The sequence below is a fragment of the Sceloporus occidentalis genome, unplaced genomic scaffold (assembly GCF_023333645.1).
Source record: "Sceloporus occidentalis isolate IW3139 unplaced genomic scaffold, rSceOcc1.0.p SCAF_202, whole genome shotgun sequence".
NCBI lineage: Eukaryota > Metazoa > Chordata > Lepidosauria > Squamata > Phrynosomatidae > Sceloporus > Sceloporus occidentalis.
This window is the reverse complement of record NW_028317182.1, coordinates 839,683-850,858: the sequence shown is the minus strand read 5'-3', so window position 1 is coordinate 850,858 and position 11,176 is coordinate 839,683. Positions and strand designations below refer to the sequence as shown.

The window sequence follows — 11,176 nt, the reverse complement described above, 5'->3', positions numbered from 1 at the left end:
TTTTAAAAGGGATCAGAAATGGGGAGGAGAGTTTTAATACAAGCCTTATTATTATTATTATTCACAAACATTGGGCTTTGGCTTCTAAGAGGAGGTTTGTCCCCCAAACAAGGCCAAAAGGAGCTCCTTTGGGGTTTTTTAATAGTCTCCCCAGTTTCCTTATTAATAGATTTTCAGGCAAGAAGGAAGGAGGCAGACCAGAATAACTCATATTACCAAGAACGAAACAAACAAACGTACAAACAAACAACAACAAAAATAAGGATTAGAGACTAAAAGAAACTACTTTTTTTAAAAAGAAAAACCATTATTAGGGGGGTAAAAACAAGACTTTGGTGCTTCTGCTATTTTAAAGCTGACTCAGGCTGTATCTGCACTGCAGAAATAATCCAGTTCTAAAGTGTGTTAACTCTCCTGGTTCCATCCTATGGAATCCTTGGCCTTTTAGTTTGTTGTGGCATGAGAGCTCTCTGGCAGAGAAGGCTAAGTGTCCAAAGGTAAAATCCCAGGATTCCATAGCATTGAGCGGTTAAAGTGGTATGAAAGTGCCTTATTTCTAAGTGCGGATGCAGCCTTCTTGGGAAAGGGGCTGATGCTGGGGAAAAGCACTGGGGACCTCTGAAGGTTTCAACAGATGAATTATTTATTTATGATGCCCTCATTTCACATCTAGCTTTGGGGACATAACCAGGGCCCTCTCCAATTCCCCATCCCCTAATCCCCCACCCCCACTTGAATAAGGCATGGAGTATCTTTTGTGTAGGGGAGCTGTACTGAATCTATGCTATGTCCAGGGGGCTTTGTTTGGTGCAGAGGGAGGAAGGTGATGCCCACCTGTGTATCGGCCCAAAGGAGACTTATGTCACCTGCGTGTGTCACCAGCAGGATGCTGTTCTCTGTGTCTTTGAGTGCTGCAGGGTTTCTTGCCAAGTCAATCCTAATCCAGGTCCCTTTTCTCAGGAACTCCATCTCAGCCTCCTTGTACACGGCTTTGGGGCCTCTCTTGCTGGAAGTGACCAAGTGCAGGGCCACCAGGACCCCCTTCGCACCTGATGGCCGACACAGAGGCCAAGCCGAGGGAGCTGGGCTCCAACAGAAAGAGGCTGCTGAAGTACAGCTCTTTGGTAAGTTACCATCCTGATTATTACTTTCATCTATGTCTGGACTGCCTCATGAAAGCAAGCGGGAAACATACTGTCCCAGTTTGGCAGAGGGAATCCTGATTAATCCTCTATAACCTGATTTTTTTCAGGGATTTTGAAAATGTCCTATTTTATTCTCTTCCTCCCACTTTCCCCCTTGTTTTCAGGTCAGTTCAGTTGCTGCAAAATGTGTTCCAAGTTCAAAAGAGTGTGCATTTGATTCACTCAAAAGAGGGGAGAGGGGAGGAAAGAAGGGCGCAGGGTCTTGCCCTTGCCAGGAGTCGGAGGCAAAAGCCAACTTTTGCACCCTTCCTCGCTTGTGTGATCTTTATCATTAACAACTTGGGCCATCTTGATCCCCTTCTGGTGTTGCTTAGCCACATGTGTCTTCCTTTCCCAGTCTGTGAAATGCTGGGGGAGATGGAAAAATATCTCTGTACCTAAATTGAGGGTAGGCCAAGTGGTCCTCAAGTTTGAGTACTCCCTAAACTGTTTTTTAAAATTTGCCTCTGAAATTAGGTGATATATGGCTAAATGTACTATAATTCATACATGTTGTGATAGTCAGTATCCTAATCAATCAATAATATTCCAGAAATGGCCTACATTATATTGTTTATCATAGTATATATTATTTTGAAAGGATTCGAGACAAACTGGATCTCAAAGGCTGTAGCTTTTTCTTGCTTGCAGAATTTAAAGTTTATTTCCTAGAATGAATTCTGAAGTGTTGAAATAATATTTGCAATGCACCATGTGCTTTCTTCCCCTTTTGTTTAGTCACTCTATTTTCTGTTGCAGGTGACCTTTGCGGATGTGGCGATATATTTCACCGAGAAGGAATGGAAGCTGTTGACGAAGAAGCAGAAACTTATGTACAGTTCTGTAATGATGGAGAATTATGACAATGTGGCCTCTGTGGGTAAGGAACCTGAATCCATTGCCCTTCCTGTGAAGACGGAGGGCCCTTTCATAATTTACTGTCAGAGCATTCTGATTCCACTTTAGAATTATAGAACCAAAGAGTTGAAACAGACCACAAGGACCATCCAGTTCAGTTCTCTGCCATGCAGGAATAAACATTTAAAGCACCCCAAAGAGATGGCCATCCACCCTCTGTTTAAAGACCTCCAAAGAAAGAGACTCCACCAAACTCTGAGGGAGTATATTCCACTGTTGAAGAGCTCTTACTCTCAGGAAGATCGTCCTAAAGTTTAAGTGAAATCTCTTCTCCCTGTGGCTTGCATCCATTGTTCCATGTCCTTTTCTCTGGAGTAGCAGAAAGCAAGCTTGCTTCATCCTGAATATGACATCTCTTCAAATATTTGAACAGGGCTGTCATATCCACTCTTAACCTTCTCTTCTCCAAGCTAAACATACCCAGCTCTCTAAGTCATTCCTCAGAGAGCATGGTTTCCAGACTGTTCACCATTTTGGTTTCCTTCCTCTGGACATGCTCCAGTTTCTCCACATCTGTTTGAATTGTGGTGTCCAGAACTGGACACAGGATTATTGCAAGAGAGCCCTGACCAACAAAGAATAGAGTGGCACTATCACTTCCTTGATGTTGACACTATACTATTGATACGGCCTAGGATCACATTGGCCTTTTTAGCTGCTGCAGAACAATGTTGACCCATGCTCATCTTGTGTTCTACTACCATTCCTAGTTCCCTTTCACACGTAATTTAATTGTCATAACAACTTCCTGTGGAATCTTGGAATTTCTAGTTTTAGTGAGGCACTATTGTTCTCCACTTCGTAAGGATTCTAAATATCCAATCCTAAATTGCCAGTTCTGGAATTTTGTGGGAAGGAGCCATTGAGAGTAATGCTTTTTGCCCCTAAATGGTCCTCAGCCCTTTCCTGAGCAGGTTTCCTGGCTTTTGTGGCCCCTCTTCCAGCCTTATGAGGCTCTGGAGAGGCTTCATGGGGAAAAAGGCCTCCCTTGGCCCTTCAATGGATCAGAGAGGGCCCAACAGTGGCAAAATGGCCTCCACTTCCACAAAGGGATGCTGTGGGATATTGAGGGGCAAAACATTATACCATATTTTTAGGCAACACAATTTGGGGTTTCCCCTGAGTTCCCCTGGGGTCCAATGTGACCACCCCACTTCCCAACAGTAGTTCATCCCTGTCTTAGAGATGCCTTAAGGTTGTTTTAAGGCTCATCCCTCACACTTGACCCTCACTAATATCAGAAACCAGGTCCCAGACTCCTTGTTCTGCCTTTCCTAATGCATTAGTTGTATAATGATTGTCTTGCCTTTCTCAAGAAATGAGCCTCAAAGTGTCCCTTTTGTGCATCACACTCTGTGGGTGTGTATCTGTGATAGAGAGATGGAGGCAATGTGAAAAACAGAAAGTCAGGGAAGAGATGCTGAAGGTCAAATGGTAAAGCAGTGCAGATGGGCAAGAGGCAGGGTTGGAGAGCGGAGGGAGAAAAGGAAGGGGATCAGGCCTCTGGGATCCAGGAGGGGAAGGCAGGAGCAAAGCCAGGATCGCCTAGCTTGAAAAACACACAAAGCATCACAAGAAGTAATTTGTATTGTAGCAATAAGGGTAAACATCAATCCATAAAATGAAATCCTAAACCTGGCAGGTAAAAATTGTCCCAAATAACTTTGAGAAATATAGACTTAAAGTAGTAGCTTTGGCACGGTTGCTTAGAAAGTTGTATCCTAATCGAGTATCTCCCAAGCTGAGTTATATAACATTTCAAGCAGAATACAAGCTGCACATGGCGTGTTTATAGTGTTTATAGTGGCAACCCACTCATTAACTTCAAACTTCTAAAATGATTCATATAAAACAGAACAGTCAAATGGATATAGTGCAGAAAACACCGTATACAATCCTATTAATTCCAAAATGGAAGTTGTATAAAAATGTAATAGCCTGACTCTTGGTCATAATTATTTCAAGATATTACATGGGTGTTTCTACATCTGTTCCAAAAAAAAATCTGCTACAAATAATCGCAGATGCACAATATCTGGCAACTTTAACAGTTACCTGCTCCTAATAATACAATTATTTGCAAGCTCTCCTCTCCGACTTCCATCAACTTCACCATCCCTTGTACACACAACTCTAATCCACACCAATCCACATGTGAGCTGTATACTGTATTGGTTGTGAGTCATCTCCTGGTGCCACACAGCATGAAGGGACCTCTGCAGTTAGCTTCCATCATGCCTTGGTCTCTGACTCAGGACTTTATGGCAGTCTCACAGGATATAATGCCACTTGCCAATCAAACTATTTCTCCACATGTTTAACAGAATATTTTTGCAACATTCCTTTTTCTCACTATCTGCTTCCAGTGATTCCCTTAAGTCCCCTCCAATATCTTCTTTGTTAACTCCTATAAATAAGGATACAATTGTTCCATGGATTTAGGGGCATAAGTAGTACGGTCATCCTTGGGTTACTAACAGAAACTCTCTTAATTTAATCTCTAATAAGGAGGGGTTAATGAGGGCTAAATCATGGGTAACACCCTCCTCTCTTAACACTGATTTTCAGTCTTATCTGTCACTGTGCTTCTTTACAGAAAAAGATTTGAGTCATGAGAGAATCCACACAGGAAAGAAGTCACATAAATGCCAGCATTGTGGGAGACATTTTGCTTACAAGTCAATCCTTGTCATGCATCGAAGGGTCCATACAGGAGAGAAGCCATACAAATGCCAGCATTGTGGGAAATGTTTTTCTCAGAAGTCAGACCTAGTGAAACATCAGAGAGTCCACACAGGAGAGAAGCCATACAAATGCCAGCATTGTGAGAAATGTTTTACTTCAAAGTCACACCAAGTGAGACATCAAAGAATCCACACTGGACAGAAGCCATAAAAATGCCAGCAGTGAACTAACATTATTTTTGTCAATAAGGAATACAAAAAATATATTTGCAATCCTGCTGTGCTAAGAAAAGGCCTTTCTGATTTTGTTTTTCTGTCCATATGTCTGTTTATGTTTTAAAATTGTATTTTGTTAGATTTAGGTTTTAATTGCTAATAGGATAGATAATTGTTTCGGGTTGTAACTTTGGCTGGGGATTGTGGTTTGTGGTATAAGTTAGCTAAATGGGGGGCTGGGATTTGTTGCAGTTGGTTAGAATAGTTTTGGGAATGATAGCGTTTGGAATTTGTGGGATGTTGGCTGAAGAAAGTGGAGGCTGATATTAACAGGAAGGTGGCTAGTTTCTGGGAATGGCAAAAGGGGGCTTGTTACCTGTGGGGCCTAGACTGTGGGAATTGAAGGTGGGGGCTAGGTTTTAAGAGGGTGGAGTTTTAGGTTTGGGGGTTTTAATGTATTGTTTGGATTGGAGTGGGCAGTTCTGACGTAAACGCTGAATTTCTGACTATGTGTTCTCAATAAAATTCTTTGTTGTTTCAACAGACTGGACTCATTGGTGTACAGAAGTTCTGCATTTGCCCAAAATTTACCCTTTCTTCTCTCCTCAGCCATCATCTCCATTCCCAGCTATAGGAACAGCAGAGGCAAACACACATACATTTATATATATGTATATATGTGTGTTTGTGTGTATTATATCTACATACATACAGTATACATAGACTATATTTCCAATGCAGAGCCTTCCTTTCTTGCCTTTCCTGGGCTCCATTGTGGCCTCTTCGAAGTGTCCTCAAAATAAGGAAGGAAGGGGAGGTTGCTGAACCCCCGGCACACTCCTTCCCTTCCCTCAAAGGCCGCCAGTGGAATAAACAGCAGGAGCAGTAAAGCCCTGGTGATCCCTGCACATGATCAGAAGGGGTCTTTGGATGTATGTGCGCATGCACAGTCTCAGCCCTAAAGCCATTGCTGCCCTCACACTCTGTTCTGAGGGAAGGAAGGATGGAAATGGGGGGAAACCGTTGTTTGTTCAGAGGAATGGCTGGAATGTCTTCGGGGGGAGGGGGGCTTGGGGATTATAAGAAGAAGGAATCCCCTCTTCTCCCCCCAACCAAAACACAGGGGGCCTGCCAGGTCTCCTCTCCCTCTTTCCTTCCCTGCCCCCTCCTTGGGGGATTCCTTGGGGCCCTGGTACTTGGGGGTTATCATGAGAAGAGAGGACAGGGGGGACCATTAGAGAGAGGCATGACCATAGAGGGGGGTCCAAAGATAAAAAGGGCTTTGAGGAGCCCCCTCCATCCTGGAAAGTGGGGCAGAGGAGAGGCCCTCCCTTCTGATGCCTCATTTGGAGAAGATTTTTGTGCCAAATAAAGAGCACTACACAGCATAGGCTTCAATAGCATTGGAAACAACATTATTCGGGGGGGGGGGGAGTTTTCTCTGGGGTCTTGGGGGGAGGAGGGGGAAATCTGGGACCTGACTCAGGCACTCCCCCCCAGAACCCATTATTAGAGCCTTCCACAGCTCACTGTGATGCTTTAAATGACCATTTTGCAAATAAAATCTCTCAGATAAGAGCCAACTTGGATGCTGACATTATTGCTGATGCTATAGGTGAGGTGTCCAGTGACTCTGTGAATGGGATCATCCTGGATCAATTTAAATCTTTGAGTACTGAAGACATGGACAAGCTCCTTGAAAGTGTGAAGAAGACAACTTGCCCTCTCAACCCTTGCCCTTCATGGCTAGTCATCCAAGGAGGAGATGCACTTAGGACTCACCTGAGATATATCATAGATGCATCTCTGAGGGAGGGCTATTTTCCATCTTCCATAAATGAAGCGGTGGTACAGCCGCTTCTGAAAAAGCCCTCCCTAAATCCCTTGGACATGAACAAATACAGACCGGTCTCCCATCTTCCATTTCTAAACAAGGTGATTGAGAAAGCTGTTGCTCTTTAACTCCACGTGGTCATGGATGAAACAGATTATCTAGACCCATTTCAAATTGGCTTCAGGATGGGATACGGAGTCGAGACTGTTATGGTCGCCTTAGTAGATTATCTCCGCTTGAGTATGGACAGGGGAAGTGCAACCCTGGTGGTGCTTTTGGATCTCTCAGGGTCCTTCGATACCATCAACCATGGCATCTTTCTTGAACGTCTGAAGGAATTGGGGACGAGAAGGCAATGCATTGCAGTGGTTCTGGTCCTATCTCTTGGGCAGATTCTAGATGGAGATTCTTGGGGATAGTTGGTCCTCTAAGAGGGAGCTTAAATCTGATGTTCCTTAGGACACATAAACATGAAGCTGCTGGGAGAGATCATCTGGAGACATGGCATTGGGTGTTATCAGTATGCTGAGGAATCCCAGATATATCTCTCCATGTCCCGGACTTCAGCGTCAACTAAGAAAGGCATCTCCCCTCTGAATGAATGTCTTGAAGAATTAATGGGCTGGGTGAGAAAAAAACAGAATGAAGCTGAATCCAGATAAGACAGAGCTGCGTAATGCTGGAGATCCTAATCCAGGTATGGAGGTTTGACACGTGTGATCCACCTGTATAAGGGGTCACACTTTCCCTAAAGGACTATGTTAGTAGTTTGGGGGATGCTCCTGGATCCATCACTCCAGATGTCAGCTCAGATACATGTGACGGCGAGGAGTGCCCTATTATCTCCTTCAGTTGATATGCTAACTGCACCCAGTCCTGGAAGCTGAAGACCTAAACACTATAGTTCTGATCTTAATTTTATTTCATTATATTTATCAATTATTTCTATTAACTGATTTTCTGAATATATATCTGCTCACCTTTTTCCTCAAATAATTTTTCAAAATATGTAGTGAAAGTATTTTTAATTTTCCCTTGTTCCGTTATGATTGTGTTATTTTGTTTAATTTTAGTTATCATTTTCTTTTCTCTCTCATTCTTTAATCTATTAGCCATCCGTCGGCTTATTTTATTAGCATTCTCAAATTGATTTTGCTTTGATCTTCTTAAATTTATAGCTATGTCCTCTGTCATTTTTTTCTCTAATTGTTCTTTCAATAGTTTTATTTCATTCATTATTTTTTATCCCCTTTTGTTTGTTGTAGTTTTTGTTCTCTAATTTTAAATTCATTCCTAATTTTTTCCTCTTTCTGCTTTTCTCGTTTTTTTATTTCCATTGTTCTTTGTATAAATAGACCCCTTACAAATGCCTTACTAGTATCCCATACAACCTTCATTTTTACCTCCTTTCCACTGTTTTCTTTGAAAAACATCTTTAACTCTCTCTTTACCTTATTTACAAATTCTTCGTCATCCTCTTTCATTCTCCATCCTATATTTTTGTCCCAATTTATATTTAATTCCAGCTCTATCATATTATGATCCGACATCGTCCTTGGCCAAATTTCCATTTTTTTCACTTTAGTAACCAGTTGCTTCGTCACGAAAAACATATCCAACCTTGAGAAGGATTTATGTGCATCTGAATAGAAGGTATACCCTCCTTTGTTCCCATTACAATGTGACCAAACATCTAACAAATTAAATTCCTCTTTTAAAACAAAAAACCTCTTGGTAATTTTCCTTGTGTTTTCTTAATTACTTTTTTCTGGGATTTCCTGTCCCAAATTGGATTTCGAACTCCATTGAAATCTCCTGTCAAGATTAATTTGTCATTATCAACTTCTCTCACAACCTCTGCCAAATTTCTATAATAGGTTTCCTTCTTCTCTAATGGCCCATAAACATTAATCAGTACATATTTAACATTATCTATCAAAATCTCCACACACAAGAATCTACCGTCTTTATCTTTCTTCTTTATATCTCCATCTTTTATTTTTGTTTCCTGTAAACACAATAAATCAAAATTATTCTTCCCTAGATACTGCATTACATGCTTTCTCTTTCTCTCTTGGCTTATTCCTTTTACATTCCACGAAACTATTTTAAGCCCCATTTTCCTTTTAGAGAGGTTCTTATGTCTTTTATGTAGACTTTCCTATCTCTCCTGAGTAACCCTTTTCTGAGCTTTTGTTTCCCAAATTGTCAGTATTTTCCTCCTTAATCCCTAGATTATCTCTCCTTCCTTGCCCTTTTCTCTGGGTCTTTTCTTCTCTTTGTCCATTTACACTTTCTCCTTCCTTCTTGTCCCTTTCTTTATTTCTTTCTTCTTGCTCTCTGTTATCTCTGCTTAATCTCTCATAAAAGGCTTTTGCTTGTTCTATTGTACTTATCCTATATCTCCTCTGATGGTAATGAAAGATCACTCCTTCTATCTTATCCCATCTGTACAGTATCTCATTCTTACTGCAAAAGAATATTGTTAGGAATTTATATTCCTGTCTCTTTCTAATTATTTGCAATGATAAATCCTTATAAATGTCCACTATTCTATCTTCCACAATCAATTTTTTCTCATAATTTCTTTGCAATATTTGCTCTCTCATCCTTGAGCTTGTAAAACATACCGTAATGTCTCTGTCCAATTTCCTTTCCTTTGCTATCTTTGAGCTAAGTCTAAATATCTTATCAATCTGTGCCTCCATCAAATCCTCCTCAATATCCACATATTTTGCCAGCATAGGTATAATTTTGTCATATATTTGTTTGTCTTGTTCTTCTTTAATTTCCCTAATTTTAATTGCCCTTTCCCTATATCTGACCTGCTGCAGAAGATTACTCTGTTGTTCCCTTAATTGAGCCTTTTCCAATTCTTCTGTTTTTTCCAGACTTTCCGTTCTTTCTAATACTTCCTCCACCTCCACTTTCACTCCTGATATCTCTTTAGCTAAGTTCTCTATTTCCACCCCTAATCCATCTAGAGGAAAGGAGATTAAATGATGGTCAGAAAGTGGAAAGTCAGGTGCCAGGTAGTCAGAAATGGCACAGTTTGCAGCAAGAACCAGGTCAAGACAGTGACCAAGAGAATGAGTTGAAGAGTTGGAGTGTGGTTGGAGGCCAAAAGAAGCCAGGAGAGAGTTAAAGCGAGATGTTGTCGGGTTATTGGAATCATCAACGTGGATATTAAAGTCACCTAGGATCAAAGTGGGGACTGAATCTGAAAGAAAGAATGTCAGCCATGATTCGAAGTCTGAGAGGAACTGGGTGGCAGAACCAGGAGGGCGATAGATAACTGCAACACGGAGCTGTAGAGGAGAAAAGAGTCTAATAGGATGAAACTCAAAAGAAGAGGAATGATAGCTGGTGGGGAAGATAGAACTTGAAACTGGCAGGAGTTAGATAGCAAGATACCAACCCCTCCTCCTCGACCCTCAGGGCGGCTGGAGTGGGTGAAGGAGAGACCACCAAAAGAAAGGGCAGCGGAGGTTGTAGTATCATGGGCTGGGAGCCAGGTTTCTGTGAGAACGAGGAGGTTAAAGGGTTTAGAGAGAAAAAGGTCATGAATTGCTGTTGCTTTAGGGGCAGCAGAGCGGCAGTTCCAGAGGGAACAGAGGAAGGGAAGCAGGGAGACAGGGAGAGGCCGAATGGGGATCAGGTTAGGAGAAATGTGGGGAGCCATGGGAGGGATAGGATTCACTGCCCAGTGATTAACGGGGAAAGGTGTGACACAACAGCAAGGATGACCCTAGCAAAAACAGCAAGGATGACCCTAGCAAAAGAATGGAGACAAAGGAAAGTTCTTGAAGTAGAGGAAGGCTGTTAGGACTATTTGATGCATTGGAAGCAGATAAACTCACAAGGATCTTACAGAAACAAAACAAAACTAAAATGTATAGACTGATAGAAGACTGGGATAAAGTGCTGGACTATATCAAAAAAGAAAAGAAGACTGAAGGGCATAAAACGGATAAAAAGAAAACAAAGACACAGCAAAGAACATACACTTTGGAAGTCTTTTAGTTTGTTTGTTGTGGAATCTGAGGTTGGATGTATGGTGAGTTTGGATGTAATTTAGTATGTTTTACAAGTTTTGTCGCTTGTGAATATTTGTATTTGTCAAGTCTTTTAATTGTATCTGTGTTATTGTTGATGGTCCTATATGTCCCCCCCCCCCTTTTACCAATAAAGTTTTAAAAAGTACAGAATCCTGAAATCTAGAAAGCATATCCAGGAGAAGGTATTTAGGCCACACTGCAAACAACAACCTCCAAACCCCACAAAACAGTGATACCTTTCTCCTGTTTGATGTTTAACACTTTTTCCCAACTAAGAACCCA

General features: G+C 41.6%; 1 protein-coding gene across 1 annotated transcript in view; it reads left to right on the top strand.

Moving 5' to 3' along the window:
* The first annotated feature begins 1,172 nt into the window (after positions 1-1,172).
* LOC149278062 (uncharacterized) overlaps positions 1,173-11,176 on the top strand; it is a 498,960-nt gene continuing 488,956 nt past the window's right edge. Inside the window, exons 1-2 of the mRNA XM_089502431.1 lie at positions 1,173-1,178; positions 1,944-2,064. Of these exons, the coding sequence (XP_089358557.1) occupies positions 1,173-1,178; positions 1,944-2,064 (127 nt within the window). The remainder of the gene's footprint in view (positions 1,179-1,943; positions 2,065-11,176) is intronic.